Source organism: Pelophylax lessonae (genome assembly GCF_965119305.1).
Source record: "Pelophylax lessonae genome assembly, chromosome: 1".
Taxonomy (NCBI): Eukaryota; Metazoa; Chordata; class Amphibia; order Anura; family Ranidae; genus Pelophylax; species Pelophylax lessonae.
Window position 1 is genome coordinate 330877813 of NC_138768.1, and position 20087 is coordinate 330897899.

The window sequence follows — 20087 nt, forward strand, 5'->3', positions numbered from 1 at the left end:
CTCTGCGATTTTTATTTTCTGCACTATAAACAAAAAAAGAGCAACATTTCTGAAAAAGAAAAAAAAATGTTTCACTTTCTGCTATATAACATTCCCAATAAAAAAAAAAAAAATGTAAAAATCAAATTTTACTAGAAATGGCGGCGATCAGCGATTTTTAGCGGGACTGTGACATTGCGGCGGACAAATCGGACACCTAACTGACATTTTTTACACTTTTAGGGGGACCAGTGACATTACTACAGTAATCAGTGTTAAAAATATGCACTGTTACTGTACTAATGACACTGGCAGGGAAGGGGTTAATACCAGGGGTGATCGAAGGGTTAAATGTATGCCTAGGGGGTGTTTTCTAACTGTGGGGGATGGGCTTATGGAATTAACACAGGGTCCTGTGTTCCTAAATAGGAGGAACACAGGAGCCCTGTGTTGATTGCTGACAGAGCAACAGTCTGCTGTGTTTACAACAGCAGACTGCTGTTCTGTCTCCACGGGGAGTGATCGTGGGTGCCCGGCAGCAATCGCGGCCGCCGGTCCCACAGATCAGCTTCCCCGCTGGCAAATGGGCAAGCGCATGTGTCCCCACGATCGCTCCCGTGAAGTGACGTACAGGTACGTCCTTTCGCGGGGACCTGCCGCCATATATCTGCGGCGGCTGGTCGTCAAGTGGTTAAAGGGATTGTAAAGGCAGTTTTTTTTTATCGTAATGTATTCTATCTAAAAACCTTCTGTGTGCAGCAGCTTCCTCAGCACCCCTGATACTTACCTGAGCCCCTCTTTATCCAGCGATGTTGCAGGATTTTCTCGGCTGCCTGGGCTTCAGCTCATCATTTGGCTGAGACAGCAGCGCGGCGCGATTGGCTCCAACTGCTGTCAATTAAAGTCAGTCAGCCAATCAGAAGAGAGAGGGGCGGGGCTGGGTCGCGGCTCCATGTCTGAATGGACACAGGGAGCTGTGACTCGGCTCAGGTGCCCCCATAGCAAGCTGCTTGATGTGGGGGCACTCAACAGGAGGGAGGGGCCAGGAGCACCGAAGAGGGACTTGAGAAGAGGAGGATCTGGGCTACTCTGTGCAAAACCAACACAGTGGAGGTGTGTATAATATGTTTGTTTTTAAAAAATAAAAAAGACTTTACAACATTTAACATTATGGTTATTAGGCAAAAAGTAAGAGTTCCAAGGTTGACATCCCTGACACTAATGGATGCTTTGGGCTTTGTCTAATTGGTGGTTAGAGTTATGTTAGGTGGCAAGAGGCAAAGTCCCTGAAAGATGACAGGGATCCTTGGGGATTGCAACTATATAACTGGAAAGCGGGCAAGGAGGGGAAAAAACAGGGAGATTCCCATAACTAGAGCTAGTTGACATGGTACTTTTGCGTCTTCATGTGCTTTACTATTAATTTTTCCTTCCCCTTGTAGCTGCCTCTCCCACTCCAGCACTGCTCTATCCTGGCGGCGCTTCAAATTATAATCTGTTCCACATGTTCTTTGTTGTTCTTTTCATGTTAGCCATAGAAACTAATTTTTGTCAGTGACAGCCTTCTGCCTTCAGCCTTCTGCCTTCAGCCTTCTGCCTTCACCCTTCTCCCCCCCCCCCCCCCCCCCCTTATGTACGTGCAACTCACAGCCCCTTCTTCCTCTTCCCTCTTTATATCACCCTCCCCTACCACACGCACTCTGTCCTTCCAGACATAGAAGAAAAGAACTGATCCTGGGCCTGATCTGTGTGCTGGGATGGCAAGGAAGGTAAGTTACAGGCTTGAGGACCTAGCTGGGAGCACAAAGGGTATGCTGCACAGGGTCCGTCCACCACATGTTTTAAAACAAATTGCTTACTTTTTGTTCTTTTTAATGTTTTCTGATTGGTCAGAGCGACTGGCTGTTCACATAATAATTTTCTCTAATGACACAAAGAAATTGAACATTGCTTGCAGTTGTTGGTAAACCTGTATAACATTCAAATACAAACCCCGCTTCAATTTTCATTGTTAGGGGAACTGCAGAGGTAACACCTATAATGTTCAATTTACTATGCTGTTATTTTAACTTAGTTGCATAGTTGGGCCTCTTGTACACGGAGGATAGGAGACTGGAAATATGGCCAGCATAAAATCCTGGATCTTTTCCTAAGCCTGGGGAATCACAGGTACGGCGTACAGCCTGCCGTACAAGTGATGTACGGATGTAACCACCATCAATGCCTACCCATGCATGTCTATGTATTTTCCGAATGCAGAGATTTTGTGCTCTGTTTAATTGCTTCTTGAGTATTTACATACGGACAGCTGTGGACAGTGTTGGCCTGTCATTGATTCATCCAGACTTCCTGACTCAATATCAAACACTTTGATATTTTTCAATTAAAAAAAGCCACTCCAGGTGAGTGAGTCTCTAGGTAATCCCCACACACACTAGTCAGGTGCTAGCCCAGCTCGTATGTTGTATATCATAAGGAAATAATTCTGGACGGCTGCACTTCCAAAAATCCTTTTATTGAAGCTTCATATGACAAGTGGTCGACAGATGGTGCAGAGGACAAAGAGGTAAACGCGTTTCGCACAAATGTTAGTGCTTAGTCATTACCTATTGGAACTAGTCACCACAATCACCTATATACAGCTCTAATATGTCATCATTAGGTTACAGGTGAACTAACCAATTAAAAACAGTACTCAGCTGGTATCACAAAGAAAACCCGACTGCAGTAGACGGTATATACACTCAAATCTTGTGTGAAGAGATTCCACTGCCAGAAAGAATCGATGGATCGAAAGAATTGAACTTGGAGCAAACTCGACACATCATTCAAAATCATTGTATAATAGCAACAACATATACAAAATAATAGAAAAAAAAAACATGTATATATGTACACACACACACACACACACACAATCAAGTTGATGTTAAGAACAAATTATTTTAAAATTAGTGTTAGAACATCAGTACTGACATATTCTCAATATATATATATATATATGTATGTATATACAGTAGACTCAGATAAACGTCACTGGCTATGTAAAGCTGCAGGAGATCCATTGAAACACAAGAAGAGAAACGTGCACAAATAGGTTGCAAGAGATGCCCTAAAGGCAGGTTGCAAAAAATCTATAAAACACACACGAGGGAAATAGGTGCTAGCTAGAGTGCAGCGAATCTGGACAAACTAAGTGCTATCATTTGAGCCCCTGCTCCCTCTGTCAACCACTTGTTATATGAAGCTTCAATAAAAGGAGTTTTGGAAGTGCAGCCATCAGGAATTATTTCCTTATGACCTTGATATTTTTGCATTGGCAACTGTTTTTTTTAAAACTCCTGTTTAGCTAAATTTATTTTAATCCTTGACATAACAAAAAGGGTTGAGAGGCAGTGTTAGGGTTGTGGCTTGTGTTGTATGGGATGTTTCTATAGTCTCATGCATGCTTTGTTATCCCTTACTAAGATGCTAACTGACTTTAGGTTACCCATTCATGGAAGAGTATCTAACTATAGATAAACAGTATGCATCTATAGGGCATACCTTCCAAAAGTCCTGTGTTGGACTGTGTTGGTTTTTTACACAAATCCTATGGTCCTGCATATCCTAGCGTTGTCTCATAACGCCCCACTGCCAGCATAGAGGAAATGACAGGGCATATTAATTAAACAGCAGCTTGTCCACATTTTGGTAAAAGTGTACTCTGTTATTGGAATGTGTAACTAATCAGACGCCCTGAAACTGCCTCCAATCAGGATGTTCTGATATTGCCATGTAACAGTGCCAGAAAATTCCTGACCTGGCTGAAAGTACCAGAATTTCAGAATTGTTAAAAGTTACTATAACAGAGTACACTTGAAGAGGTTGTGACCCTAAAAAAAAAAAAAAAAAAATCCTGTTCCTTTAAAGTATGTAAAAACAGCATAGTGCTTGCACAGTGTTATTTTTCCATTTCTATGCTTTAAAATACCTGGTTGATCCTGCCTATTCCTGTGTCCCCCTGTGTTTGCTGACCATGGTAATCATGGGCTGCTGATCCATGATCAGTTTACGTGCCTCCATCATCCCGCTGTGTTCAGAGTCTCTCCCCTCTTCCCCTCCCTCCCTGCCTGTCAGTTTCTAGTGTGTGAGCCATCTCCTCCCCGCCCCTCCCCTCCAGCCGCTATTACATGTGTCTGTAAAATGAATGATTACAATTACTGAGAGCCCCTCTGTAATAACAAGATATACTGTGAAGTGTCTTTTTTTTAAAATCATGTAGATAAATACCTTCTTTCTCATCGCGGGTGTGCAGTCACATGACCTCCCAGATGATGTCAGAGGGGAATTTCAGCCCCCCCTGCTGTAGTCCTCAGATCGGGGAAGGACACAGCAATGTGAAAGAAGGTATTTAGCTGCATGATTTAAAAGACACTGCACAGTATACCTTGTTATTACAGAGGAGCTGCTAGTAATTGTTATCACTACCTTAACAACCACTTTAAGCTAGCCATAGATGGTTCAAAACTCAGCAGGTTCAGCAGGGACCAGCTGAGACTCGAACTGTGTATGGGAAGGCTGCAACCCTTGGTTGGAGGAAAGGAAATCACACCATCTATAAATGGCTTAACTAAACTGCAGACTGGCTGATGTTTAAATAATTTATCTGAATTTAAACACAAGGACCCTGCAAGCCTGTAGGAGAGGGGGGGGGGGGAGTGGGGGAGAAAGAGGAGGCATAGGAAGCAGAGAATAACAGAAGGAAGGGAGCACAACTTATCACACTTTACATAGAACTTTTAGTAGAAGCAACAGTGTTTTACACCTCTGACTGCATCTGTGTGACACATGTGGCAGGGCATGCAGTGTACTCGGTCACTCTGAATCTGTGTGTACTCCTCTAGTAGGCTTTTTTATGGATCGTTTGAGGTTTATCTGAGACTCTCGCTCAGTACAGTAAAGCTGGCCATAGACAATGCTATTTTCTTTCCTGCAACCAGTGGCGGAAATACCGGGTTGCAAAGGTCGCACTTGCAACTGGGCCCCTGGCCCCAGGAGGGCAAGAAGGTGGCCGATCTGTGTTGTAAAAACCAAGCACTTTTTTCCGTATGTCCATGACAGGAGAAGAGTGCTATAGCTGTGCTGTAGTGTAGGCTCAGAACTGCTCGGGTGCCTGGGGAAGAGGGGGGGGGGGGGGTCTGGCAGTGGCAATGTGAAAGCCCCAATCCCTGGTTAGGAAAATAGCGGTAGAGGTGGCTGACCTGAGTGGAGGAGAAGGTAATGTCCAGTCCTGGGGCCATCCCTGCACTTCACTGCAAACAGGGACACCTGTTGCAGGAAGTGGCACAGACAAGGAACCAGTAATCCAAAGGTAAGTTAACATATGTTGGGGTTGTGACAGGGGGAGGATGAGTAGGATGGGAATAGGGCAGCTGTGAGGTGGGCAGTGTTCTTTGCTCCTCCTAACACAGACATGACAGGACTTTACAGCCTCCAGAGTGCTCCCTTAGTACCTTTACAGTGCTCCCTTACATCCTCTGCCAGTGTGCCCCCTCAGTACCTCCACAGTGCCCCCTTACATCCTCCAGAGTGCTCCTCTACATCCTCCAGAGTGCCCTCTTAATAGAGTAGTACTAAGGGGGCATTCTGGAGGTACTAAGGGGGCACTCTGGAGGAGGATGTAAAGGGGCACTCTGGAGAATGTAAGGGGGCACTGTGGAGGTACTAAGGGGGCACTCTGGCAGAGGATGTAAGGGGCAATCTGGAGGATGTAAGGGGGCATTCTGAAGGTACTAGGTGGGCAGTCTGGAGGATGTAAAGGGGGCACTCTGGAGGTATAAAGTTAGTACCACTAGAGTGCCCCCTTAGATCATCCAGAGTGCTCCCTTTCATCCTACAAGTGCCACCTTAGTACTACTAAGGGGGCTCTATGGATGATGTAAGGGGGGGCACTCTAGAAGATGCAAGAGGGCACTCTGGAGGATGCTATGGGGCACACTGGAGGCACAGATGTAAGGGGGCACTTTGGAGACAGACACTCATGTAAGGGGAGAACTCTGGAGGATGTAAGGGGGCACTCTGAAGGCACAGATGTAAGGGGGTACTGATGTAGAGGGGGATTCTAGGAGCACTGATGTAGGAGAACAGTAAAAGATGGGCTCTGTCAGTACATTTTTCATGCTTTCTCAGTAAACAAAAGTTACCTAGGGTTTGCAAAATGTCATGCGAGTAAAGGGCCCTGGGATCAGTTGAAAGGGCCCCGGACTCGGAGTCAGGAGGGCCCTTCATATTTTTTTGCACTGGGGCCCTGAAGGTTCTAGTTATGCCTCTGCCTGCAACCACTGTTTGCAGGAAAGAAAGTCACTTGATTCCCCCATCAACAATGAATCCCCCTTGTGGAGCTTTTGTGTTCTCTCGGCAGGAGGGCGCAGGGGGTAGCTGCCCCTGCCAGGAGAGCACAGTGATTATTGCTAGCGGCTTTAGCATGAGAAATCAGACATGCTGGTTGTACGCAAGTCATACAACAATTGATTTGGGTACAATTAGCCTGCCCGTAGATGGTTCGAATCTCAGCCGGTTCAGCAGGGATTCAACCCATCTATGGCTGGCTTAATTGTGAGGTATACTGTGGGTTTAGGGACTGAAGGCTGTATACAGTGCATACTGTATAAAAGCTTAGACCCTGTTTAACCAAGCTCCTTTAAGCTATGCCCATAATTCAGCGCATATTAGTCATGCTCATTTTTGCTGCTGTGTGCACCACATATCTTCCCTGTCCCTCATTTTTAAGTCCCATGTTGGGAGGTCAAGTACACAGTCAATCCTTACAATGCTATATGAATACGTCTGGTAAAAAGTTTAATATCCTAGCAGATAGTCCAGAAGCTTTCAAGATCATGGTTAGTGGCTGAAAGATGACACTGTAGCAGAATGCCCATTTACTCACCATGCTCAGATGTAGGTGCAAGCCCATTAACTTTTTTCCTACATCTCACTGGGTTCCTGAGCATGCCCATGGAGAAAAAGTATCTTCCTCTTCCTTCCCTCAGCAGCTCAGAGAGGCCACACCAGATGAGGGAGGTAGCTGGGCAAGTGAGATGCAGTCAGATGAGAGGCTGTCGATTGTCAGAAACCTAATAGCACGCAGCTTCTCTGGAAGACCCATCTACTGTGGGGAGCCCTTCCCCAACTGATACCAGAGTACTCCAGTTCCAGTGGGGTGATCCTTGGTCATTATATCCCTCCAGCTGTTCACCTATCACCAGAGCTGCCCTGGTCTTCACTGAGAAAGATGCTGCTTTGACGATAATCGCAAGTAGCAATGTTCTGAACTGAAGTAGTAATTCTCAGCTTGACTCTCTGTTGTTATAGAGCCTTATAGATACAATAGACATAGAGAAATGAACGCACTGCTGCAAGTCCTGAGCATATTCCTCTGGTTCCCCTCTGCACTGGGTGCTGGCTTTTGGAGCTCATCCCACTTAGCACCTATAGTAAAAACGAAGAACAAAGCTGCACTTCCATAAAGTCTTACCATGCAATTCAATCAAAGCAGTTGGCTTCTGACAAAGTCCCCACCCTAAGCCACACCCGCAAAAAGAAACAAAGAAAGGGCGCATCGACCTAGCGCATTATCCTCAATAATAGGCTCTGTGTTTGTGAGTAGCCATTTTATATGTTGCATAAATAAAGCCTATTATTGAGGATAATGCGCTAGGTCGATGCGCCCTTTCTTTGTTTCTTTTTGCCTGTAGTACCGTTGGACTACCCCAGTCCTTTTTGGGCTGCAAGACCTAGCTATCCAAGACGCCAGCTGTAAGTCCCGTGGTGTGTGGTCGGGGAGCTTGGATTCTAAGCGCAGGAGAAGGGTGGTATCACCTTATTGTTTTGGAGCAGTTCCTAAGCCACACCCCGCTGACACATTTCACCCAATTGGGCTTATTCGTAGAGATGATGAAGCCCACGAATAAGCCCAATCGGGGTAAAACATGTCAGAGGGGCTTGGCCTAGGGTGTTGACTATGTTGAAACCCAACTGCTTTGAATAAACTTCATGGTGAGACTTTATGGAAATGCAGTTTTGTTCTTTGATTTTACTAATGGAATCTATGTTATGCAGCCAAATGTTACCCTGATTGAGTCACAGAGACATTGCTATGAAGAGTCATTATTTGTGCTGCATAAGCATGTTATTTTCCATCATCAGCCTATTTTTTATTATTCTGCGGAGTATGAATATTTTTTGCCATCCTAAACCTGTTTTGCATTATTGATTCTAACTTTGCACTTTTTTAGTAAACTACAAGAAAGAGTTATTCCCAATCTAATCTCCATGTCTGGCATATTACCTATTCACACTACTCACAAATGGGGGCTGTGGAAGCAGTAGGAGGCAGCATGTTTGTGTTTTACATCATGTTTATAATATAAATTTCTCTCACTTTTTGATTTAATTTCTTTAATTCCGAGTGAATTTCCATCCATGGAATATGAACATTAACCTTATACCTCCTCATGTGGTGAGCAGTACTGACTTCAGATCAATAAATCTTTCTTTGCAACTCAGAAACATGAAAGGTCAACATAAAATGCATTCATAACTTGATCCGTTAATTAGGAGGGAATGGAAAACTGTTTTAACTGACGAGCAAGGAGGACACTAACATTTTCCACAGAAAACCACAAGCCTAATTTTTGAGATGTCGCTGGCCCTGCAATATAAATGAACATACTACAGAGAAGGTCAATCTCTCCTTTGTATACAGACTAAATACAGCTGACAATATATCTTTCAGCATATATTGTATTTAGACATCTATTTTTGCCCCTTCTTTGTCCTTTTTAAAACCAAATTCCAGGTATAACAACTTTACATAATTACAGTGCCTTGAAAAAGTATTCATACCCCTTGAAATTTTCCACATTGTTGTCATGTTACAACCAAAAACGTAAATGTATTTTATTGGGATTTTATGCAGTGGTGGGATTCAGCCTGGTTCCATAGAACCGGTTACTAGCTTTCTGCAAGTTCGCAGAACCGGCTGAATCCCTCTGCACGTCCGAGCGCAGTACAATTGAATGTCCCGCGCTCGGACCGCGCAGCCGCAGACGTGGCGGCCAGGGAGCGTAGCAGTGCGCCCCGACCCGCCCATTCTGTGACAATAGCGAATGAGAATTCACTATTGTCACACGGATCCTCCTCCTGGCCAATCAGGGAGCGGGTCCTCCCGCTTCCTGATTGGCCAAAAGGCAAACACCGTGCCATTGGACGAGGAGGAGGCGCCGCGGGAGGACTGAAGACTCGGAGACGCGGGGAGCCAGGGACTGAAGCGAAGCTACGAGACCGTCCGTGACTCCGTGAGGTAAGTGCGGGGGGATCGCTGGCACTCTGCAATCATTGGGCATTGGGGGTAATGCTGTGGCTGGCACTCTGCAATCATTGGGGGCAATGCTGAGGCTGGCACTCTGCAATCATTGGGGGCAATGCTGTGGCTGGCACTCTGCAATCATTGAGGGCAATGCTGTGGCTGGCACTCTGCAATCATTGGGGGCAATGTTGTGACTGGCACTCTGCAATCATTGGGGGCAATGCTGTGGCTTGCACTCTGCAATCATTAGGGGCAATGCTGTGGCTGGCACTCTGCAATCATTAGGGGCAATGCTGTGGCTGGCACTCTGCAATCATTGGGGGCAATGCTGTGGCTGGCATTCTGCAATCATTGGGCATTGGGGGCAATGCTGTGGCTGGCACTCTGCAATCATTAGGGGCAATGCTGTGGCTGGCACTCTGCAATCATTGGGGGCAATGCTGTGGCTGGCACTCTGCAATCATTGGGGGCAATGCTGTGGCTGGCACTCTGCAATCACTGGGCATTGGGGGCTATGCTGTGGCTGGCACTCTGCAATCATTGGGGGCAATGCTGTGGCTTGCACTCTGCAATCATTGGGGGCAATGCTGTGGCTGGCACTCTGCAATCATTAGGGGCAATGCTGTGGCTGGCACTCTGCAATCATTGGGGTCAATGCTGTGGCTGGCACTCTGCAATCATTAGGGGCAATGCTGTGGCTGGCACTCTGCAATCATTAGGGGCAATGCTGTGGCTGGCACTCTGCAATCATTGGGGGCAATGCTGTGGCTGGCACTCTGCGATCATTGGGGGCAATGCTGTGGCTGGCACTCTGCGATCATTGGGGGCAATGCTGTGGCTGACACTCTGCAATCATTAGGGGCAATGCTGTGGCTGGCACTCTGCAAGCATTAGGGGCAATGCTGTGGCTAGCACTCTGCAATCATTGGGGGCAATGCTGTGGCTGGCACTCTGCAATCATTGGGGGCAATGCTGTGGCTGGCACTCTGCAATCATTGGGCATTGGGGGCTATGCTGTGGCTGGCACTCTGCAATCATTGGGGGCAATGCTGTGGCTTGCACTCTGAAATCATTGGGGGAAATGCTGTGGCTGGCACTCTGCAATCACTGGGGGCAATGCTGTGGCTGGCACTCTGCAATCATTAGGGGCAATGCTGTGGCTGGCACTCTGCAATCATTGGGGGCAATGCTGTGGCTGGCACTCTGCAATCATTGGGGGCAATGCTGTGGCTGGCACTCTGCAATCATTAGGGGCAATGCTGTGGCTGGCACTCTGCAATCATTAGGGGCAATGCTGTGGCTGGCACTCTGCAATCATTAGGGGCAATGCTGTGGCTGGCACTCTGCAATCATTGGGGGCAATGCTGTGGCTGGCACTCTGCAATCATTAGGGGCAATGCTGTGGCTGGCACTCTGCTATCATTGGGGGCAATGCTGTGGCTGGCACTCTGCAATCATTAGGGGCAATGCTGTGGCTGGCATTCTGGAAGCATTAGGGGCAATGCTGTGGCTGGCACTCTGCAATCATTGGGGGCAATGCTGTGGCTGGCACTCTGCAATCATTAGGGGCAATGCTGTGGCTGGCACTCTGCAATCATTAGGGGCAATGCTGTGGCTGGCACTCTGCAATCATTGGGGGCAATGCTGTGGCTGGCACTCTGCAATCATTAGGGGCAATGCTGTGGCTGGCACTCTGCAATGATTGGGGGCAATGCTGTGGCTGGCACTCTGCAATGATTGGGGGCAATGCTGTGGAACTCTGCAGTGATTGGGGGCAATGCTGTGGCACTCTGCAATGATTGGAGGCAATGCTGTGGCTGGCACTCTGCAATGATTGGGGGAAATGCTGTGGCTGGCACTCTGCAATGAATGGGGGCAATGCTGTGACACTCTGCAATGATTGGGGGCAATGCTGTGGTCACTGTACATTGAAAGGGGGGCATACTGGTCTCTCTGCATTGAAAGGGGGCACGCTGGTCACTGTGCATTGAAAGGGGGCACGCTGGTCATTCTGCTGGGAAAGTCGGAACTGGTTACTAAAATTTTTGAATCCCACCACTGATTTTATGTGATAGACCAACACAACATGGCACATAATTGTGAAGTGGAAAGAAAATGATAAATGGTTTTCAGAATTTTTTTACAAATAAATATCTGAAAACTGTGGCCTGCATTTGTATTCAGCCCCCTTTACTCTGATACTCCTAGCTAAAATCTAGTGGAATCAATTGCCTTCAGAAGTCACCTAATTAGTAAATAGAATCCACCTGTGTGTAATTTAATCTCAGTATAAATACAGCTGTTCTGTGAAGCCCTCAGAGGTACGTTAGAGAATCTTACACCACACACCAGACAGGTCAGGGATAATGTTGTAGAGAAGTTTAAAGCAGGGTTAGGTTACAGAAAAATATCCCAAGCTTTGAACATCTCACAGAGCACTATTCAATTCATCATTTGAAAATGGAAAGAGTATGGCACAACTGCAAACCTACCAAGACATGGCCGTCCACCTAAACTGACAGGCTGGGCAAGGAGAGCATTATTCAGAGAAGCACCCAAGAGGCCCATGGTAACTCTGGAGAAGCTGCAGAGATCCACAGCTCAGGTGGGAGAATCTGTCCACAGGGCAACTATTAGTCATGCACTCCACAAATCTGGCCTTTATGGAAGAGTGAAAAGCCATTTTTGAAAGAAAGCCATAAAAAAATCCCATTTGCAATTTGCGAGAAGCCATGTGGGGGACACAGCAAACATGTGGAAGAAGGTGCTCTGGTCAGATAAGACCAAAATTTAACTTTTGACAAAAAGCAAAACGCTATGTGTGGCGGGAAAACTAACACTGCACATCACCCTGAACATACTATGCCCACCGTGAAACATGGTGATGGCAACATCATGTTTTAGGGATGCTTTTCTTCAGCAGGGGGAAGCTGGTCAGAGTTGATGGGAAGATGGATGGAGCCACATACAGGACAATCTTAGAAGAAAACCTCATCCCCATGAGTAAGCTCCAGTGGGTGGAGTGAAACGCGTTAGGGGTGTGGCCTGGCAGCGGTCCAGGATGAGACTTCCACTTGTCTAGACACAGCAGGTCTTGTTCTGATGTGCGGCTCCTGGAATTTTCTCCTCTTATCTGTCATTGTTTGGAGGGTGGTTGGTCTCCTTCCCAGCCAGCACTCACAGCAGAAGGCACAGGACTACATTTCCTAGCAGCCTGAGTGGCTCACATGCATACCATGGGTTCGCACTTAGAAGAAAACATGTTAGAGTCTGCAAAAGACTTGAGACCTGGGCAGAAGTTCACCTTCCAGCAGGACAACAACCCGAAACATACAGCCAGAGCTACAATGGAATGGTTTAGATCAGGGGTGTCAAAGTCAGTTTCATTGCGGGCTGCATCAGCATTATGATTGCCCTGAAAGGGTTGTATCTGTAAAACTAGATGTCCAGAGCACCCCAGCCCCATTACATTAGATGTCAACAGTCTCCTCACTATCAGAAGTCAAGAGTCCCCCACCCTCCCTTACAATCACAGTGCACCCCCCCTTTTCTTGTGCTGCTGTCGAGAAGAAGCTAGGGGTGGAGCTGGGAAGAAGGAAATGCAGGGTCTGGAGGAGGACCAGATTGACTGGATTTAGCTGCGGGAGTATGCTGAATGCTGAGACCAGGGAAGATGGAGACGAGAGGTGGAGGATCTGTAGGAGGAGTTCTGCCCTCCTCTCTGCTGCCAACTGCTGAGATGGGGAGGAGGGCAGAGACAAGCCTCTCCGCAGCCACACGGAGAAGCGCAGGACCTAGAGGAGGAGTTCTGTTCTCTTTTTTGCTGCTGAGACAAGGTGGGAGCAGAAACAAGGGGATTGCCGCAGCTGCAAGAGAGGTGCTAGGGCCACATGAAACATCCTGCTGTTCACAGAGGCTCTCCATTCAATATAACAGAGCTTAAGCTATTTTGCAAAGAAGAATGGGCAATAATGTCACTCTCTAGATGTGTAAAGCTGGTAGAGACATATCCAAAAAGACTTTCAGCTGTAATTGCAGCAAAAGGTGGTTCTACAAAGTATTGACTCAGGAGGGCTGAATAAAAATGCATGCCACGCTTTTCACATATTTATTGGTAAAACAATTTGAAAACCATTTATCATTTTCCTTCCACTTCACAACTATGTGCCACTTTGTGTTGGTCTATCATATAAAATCCCAATAAAATACATTTGACGTTTTTGGTTGTAACATGAAAAATGTGGAAAATTTCAAGGGTATGAATACTTTTTCAAGACACTGTACTTCGGACCAGCTTGGACCAATGTAAGTATGTACAGTATATGCTATACCTGTGAGATCCCCATGGAAGCTGGAAACCACTGTAGTAGGCACAGGCTACAGTGATTTCTGCTAGCTTCTGGGTCAGCTGCACTTCTAAACACAAAAGACCACCTGCTTAGTGTGGATGCCATTCAGGGAACACTATCCACTTTTTTCAAGCATGCAAAGTGTTCACTGACTGGAAGAGGTGGAGATCCTGACATCACCACCCCACCTCTTTACCTCATCCAGTCAAAGAACACTTTGCATTCATTGAGTAAATGCAAAGCGTTTTCTGAATCAAGCAACTCCTGTGTTCACTATTCAGCAGGACAGCCACTCGCATTGGGACCCAAAGGTTAGTAGAGATTATTGTAGTAGCAGAGTCTACTACAGTGACTTCCAGCTTCCACAGGTATCCCACAAGTATGGCGCATGCATACTTACATTGGTCCAAGCTGGACCAATATAACTACGTAAACAATTCCATACCTGGAATTCATTTTTAGGCGTGTAGGCAGGTGCAGTCTATTTTCTCCAATGCAGTTGGCACTCATCCGCAGCGGGAATGTAGGCAGAGGAGGAAATCTATTGTAGTGATAGCGAACTTTGGCACCCCAAATGTTTTGGAACTACATTTCCCATGATGCTCAAGTACACTGCAGAGTGCATGAGCATCATGGGAAATGTAGTTACAAAACATCTGGGGTGCCAAGGTTCACCGTCACTGCTCTGTGGTTTCCTTGGTCACAGAGAGGCAGCATCTGACTGGTTGCTGGCACCCCATGTGACTTTGGAGGCTATCTTGGGTCAGGCAGAGTCTATTTAAGACCCTGGCTTCCGGGTTTGACATGCATTTTGCATCTGGCTAGAGAAAGGACAGGTTTCCCGTCTGGCAGGGAAAGTGCTAAGCGTCAGGGAGAGGTTCCAGAGTAGTAGAGAAAGAACAGGTCTGCAATGGCCTCACTAGCCATAGGTACTGATAATTCTTTACCCAGATGTTACAAATATAACCATATGATTCTTTATGACTGCAGGGGAGAAGATGGTATCCAGTAAAGATCCTGATTGTTGCAGTATGCTACTCTGTGATTGCATCTGTTACTGGATGCAACAAAGCCCTCTGTGCAAGTGATGTCAGCAAGTGCCTTTTGCAGGTAAGAGAGTGTTTTGAATTTGCAGCTATGGATGTAAAAACTTGAGTAGAAAGAAACTGCAAAAATAGACCTGAACTAGCTGATACAAGCTGATCTGTGAATATTCATAGGGCTACTATATAGATTTTGCACCTAATATTGGTACTGAGATAAAGAGAGGCCTGTAGAAAAGCTTATTGAAGGGGTATTTTATTTTACTCCTAATCAGATAAAGAAAAATTACATTTTACTATTGATAGCCAATCTCATATTATCTTATTAATTACAAATCACTATTAACTCATGTTATGCACAATATATGATTGCATAGATCATCTGATGAACTGTTTTTATAACTAAAGCACCTTGTCTTTTCTTTGGCTCTTTTTAGTACCCTTTTGAAAGTCCATTAATTTCAGTCTAGCCAGGTAGTTATTCATTAGAGTGTAAGCTCATAAGAGCAGGACTGTGTGTCTTTTGTATGATTTCCTTACTCAAAGAAGAAAAGAGGCATGCACTCTTATAGTTGAAAGCGCAAACACTCTTTACACTCATGTATAACTAGCAATCCTGTCACTGGCAAAAGCTTACCAGCAACCGGATCACTAAAGAGAACACTTGCTTCTACAGCATCACTCCCTCACCTGCCAAATCACTGCAGAATCTTCCTAGCTGGGGAGCAATGGTGAGTCATTCCTTGCTGATCAAACCAGTGAGGGAGTGACACCATAGAAGCATGTTTCCTTGCTAGCTTTACAATTCCCAAAAACTGTTTTAGTTAACACCATTGCTAGTGTGGTATGCCCTTATTACATTTGCAAAGGTTCATAAGAAACAGCGTGGAAGGGCCACTGAAAATGTCCACGCTGCCTAGAAAAATTAATTTGTGTATATCATCCCCTTGGTACATACGGATTTCTCTAGACAAACGTTCCAGTAAAGATTTACCATGTGGATTCTCCCTGCAGGAGCTCTGTCAGTGCAGCATGAAAGGAGAGGACTGTCCTTGCTGTCAGGATTGCATGATGTGTCTGGGCAGTCTTTGGGAACAGTGCTGCGGTTGTGTGGGTAAGTAAGCCTCAATGATTTAAATGTGGATTTTATTATATGACAATATGCAAAGACTACAAATGGCATAGGCATTTAAAACAAATGGAAGCTTACAGTATCTCACAAAACTGAGCACACCCTCGCATTTTTGTAAACATTTTATTATATCTTTTTATGTGACAACACTGAAGAAATGAAACTTTGCTACAATGTAAAGTAGTGAGTGTACAGCTTGTATAACAGTGTAAATGTGCTGTCTCCTCAAAATAACGCAATGCACAGCCATTAATGTCTAAACCACTGGAAACAAAAGTGAGTACACCCCTAAGTGAAAATGTCCAAATTGGGCCCAATTAGCCATTTTCCCTCCCCGATGTCCTGAGACCTTGTAACACTAACAAGTCACATGTGTGAATGGGGAGCAGGTGCGTTAAATTTGGTGTTATCGCTGTTACTCTCTCATACTGGTCACTGGAAGTTCAACATGGCACCTCATGGCAAAGAGCTCTCTAAGGATCTGAAAAAAAATAATTGTTGTTCTACATAAAGATGGCCTAGGCTATAAGAAGATTGCCAAGACCCTGAAACTGAGCTGCAGCACAGTGGCCAAGACCATACAGCGGTTTAACAGGACAGGTTCCACTCAGAACAGGCCTTGCCATGGTCAACCAAAGAAGTTGAGTGCACGTGCTCAGCATCATATCCAGAGGTTGTCTTTGGCAATAGACGTATGAGTGCGCCCAGCATTGTTGCAGAGGTTGAAGGGGTGGGGGGGTTAGCCTGTCAGTGCTCAGACCATACGCCCCACACTGCATCAAATTGGTCTGCATGGCTGTCATCCCAGACGGAAGCCTATTATAAAGATGAAGCACAAGAAAGCTTTTTTGTATAAGATGGTGTCAAACGTGTGTGGCGGCAACCAGGTGAGAAGTACAAAGACAAGTGTGTCTTGCCTACAGTCAAGCATGGTGGTGGGAGTGTCATGGTCTGGGGCGGCATGAGTGCTGCCGCCACTGGGGAGCTACATGTCATTGAGGGAACCATGAATGCCAACATGTACTGTGACATTATGTAGCAGAGCATAATCCCCTCCCTTTGATGACTGGGCCGCAGGGCAGTATTCCAACATGATAACAATCCCAAACACACCTCCAAGATGACCACTACCTTGCTAAATAAGCTGAGGGTAAAGTTGACGGACTTGCCAAGCATGTCTCCAGACCTAAACCCTATAAGGGAAATGTGGGGCATTCTCAAATGGAAAGTGGAGGAGCGCAAGGTCTATAACATCCACCAGCTCCATGATGTCATCATGGAGGAATGGAAGAGGACTCCAGTGGCAACCTGGGAAGCCCTGGTGAACTCCATACCCAAGAGGGTTAAGGCAGTGCTGGAAAATAATGGTGGCCACACTAAATATTGCCACGTTGGGCCAATTTGGACATTTTCACTTAGGGGTGTACTCACTTTTGTTGCCAGCGGTTTAGACATTATTGGCTGTGGGTTGAGTTATTTTGAGGGGACAGCAAATTTACACTGTTATATAAGCTGTGCACTCACTACTTTACATTGTAGCAAAGTGTCATTTCTTCAGTGTTGTCACATGAAAATATATAATAAAATATTCACAAAAATGTGAGGGGTGTACTCACTTTTGGGAGATACTGTATGTCTGTTGTATGTGCATACATCCATATTTTACCCTATCCAGCTGAGACTGTTGCTACATATTCACTGCTTGTCACTATAAAACTTTTGGCAGACTCTGTGTATACAGCAACTGTGTCTTTAGAGCAGGGTTTCTCAACCATAATTCCATGAAACCCTAGGGTCCCTCCAGAGGTTGCTAGGGGTTACCTAAGCAATGAGTAATTTCTGCCTCTCAGATAACACCATTGATTGTTTTAGCTATCTGTAAGGAGGGAATTCTTCCCAATGACCACAAGTTTAAGGAGCATTCTTCCCACTGACCATCATACTAATGTATCATGAGTTGTATATTTTTAGCAGGGGGTCCATGTGACAAGAACATTATTTCTAGGGTTCCTCTGTGTTGAAAAGATTGAGAAAGGTTGCTTTATAAAAATGAAATGGTGGCTAAACAAGGAGACTATCATTGGAAGGAAGGAGATTGACACTGATACAACCCCTGGCAAAAAGTATGGAATCACCACTCTTGGAAAATGTTTATTCATTTGTTTAATTGTGTAGGAAAAAAACTAATCACAGACATGCCTCAAAACTATTTTCATTTAACGTTCCAATCGTCAAGCTTTAAGAAACACTTAAAACAATTATAACTGTTTTTGCAGATCAAGCAGAGGAAAAAAATACGAAATCACTTAATTTTCAGGAAAATATTATGGAATCACCATGTACTTTGCAGTTCTAAAGCAAACATCTGCATCAGATTACATCTGCTAAATAGTCTGCAGGTAAAAAAAAAGAGTGCTTGCACACCTTGGTGAGCTGTTGCACCAACCTGATTGACATGAACCATGGCTCCAACACGAGAGATGTCAGTTGAAACAAAGGAGAGGATTCTAAAACTTCTTCAAAAAGGTAAATCATCAAGGAATGTGGCAAGAGAGGTTGGTTGTTCCCAGTCAGCTGTGTCTAAAATCTGGGCCAAGTACAAATCAAATGGGAAGGTTGTTAAAGGGAAGCGTACTGGTAGACCAAGGAAGACATCAAAGCATCAAGATTGAAAACTTAAAGCAATATGCCCTGAAAACAGGAAATGCACAACAAAACAAATGAGGAACAAATGTTCGGAAACGGAAATCAATCTCTATGACCGAACTGTAAGACATTGCCTAAAGAAAATGGGATTTACATACAGAAAAGCCAAACGAAAACCCTCATTAACACCTACACAGAAAAAAACAAGGTTACAGTGCGCTAAAGAAAAGCAATCATGGACTATGGATGACTGGATGAAAGTAATATTCAGTGATGAATCACAAATCTTCATTGGACAGGGTGGCGATGTTCCAATGAAATGTATTTAGATGACTGCCAGAAAAAAACATGCAAATTTCCACAATCGTTGATGATATCGGGTTACATGTCAGGTAAAGGTACAGGGCAGATGGCAATCTTCAATAAATGCACAAGTTTATATTGAGATTTTGGACACTTCATATGATAATGCATCTTGCCATAGGGAAAAAGCTGTGAAATGTCAATGGCAATGCCTGCAAATAGTCTAGACTTCAATCCAATTGAAAATCCATGGTGCAAATAAAATAATATGGTCCATGACAAGGCTCCAACTTGCAAAGGTGTTCTGGCAACTGCAATAAGAGAAAGTTGGAGCCGGATTAATAAAGAATACTGTTTATTGATAGTTAAATACATGCCTCAGAAAATCCAAGATGTTATAAAAGCCAGAGGTGGTGCAACAAAGTACTAGTGGTGTACTGTAGTGATTTTTTTTTCATGATTCCATAATATTTTCCTCAGAATTGAGTGATACCATATTTTTTTCCTCTGCTTGATCTGCAAAAACAGTTGCAATTGACTACAGTTTTCTTTTGTTTTTGTTTTTTTTAGTGTTTCTTAAAGCCAGAATGTTGGAATGTTAAATGAAAATAGTTTTGAGCCATGCCTGTGATTAGTTTTTTTTCTACACAATTAAACAACTGATTGAACATTTTCCATACTTTTTGCCAGGGGTTGTAGAATCAGCTGATCAGTGAACAACAGTAAGTAGAAATAGTTTTCTAACTTGGTTTGGGTATTACATTTTCATGTCTATGGGTACATCAGATCCTACTGTACTCACCTACTTAAAGAATATTTAAACCCAACATTTCATATCCCAGATATGATATTCCAGATATATTGTTTTTAAATGTATACACAAATGTTTTGCCTTTTTTTTTCAATTTTAAACGGAATGGGTTGTTTTACAAGCTGAGGGTTTACAATCACATTATTTACAAAAAATATTAAAGCACTTTGGTAATTAGGCTCGGTTTCCACTAGTGCGACTTGCTGTGCGACTTGACACATGTGAAGTCGCACAGCAAGTCAAAAGCCATTGTTTTCAATGTGGCCCGTTTCCACTGCCGCGTCTTGAGTTGCGGCGACTTCAAAAGTAGTTTGTGCACTACTTTTGAGCCGTTTTCAGTGCGACTTCCCTCTATAATGAGGGACAAGTCTCACTGAAAGCCGCAAACAACTTTAGCTTACGAAGTCGCGTTAGAAGTAGCACGACTTCGTAGCCGCACTAGTGGAAACCGAGCCTTAAAGTGGCTGTAAAGCCT

General features: G+C 44.8%; 1 protein-coding gene across 1 annotated transcript in view; it reads left to right on the forward strand.

Annotated features, from left to right (window-relative positions):
- The first annotated feature begins 1610 nt into the window (after positions 1–1610).
- Positions 1611–20087, forward strand: part of LOC309545110 (twisted gastrulation protein homolog 1-A-like) — a 29241-nt gene continuing 10764 nt past the window's right edge. The window contains exons 1-3 of the mRNA XM_082244246.1: positions 1611–1748; positions 14668–14787; positions 15735–15834. Coding sequence (XP_082100372.1) covers positions 1737–1748; positions 14668–14787; positions 15735–15834 — 232 coding nt within the window. The 5' untranslated portion in view covers positions 1611–1736. The remainder of the gene's footprint in view (positions 1749–14667; positions 14788–15734; positions 15835–20087) is intronic.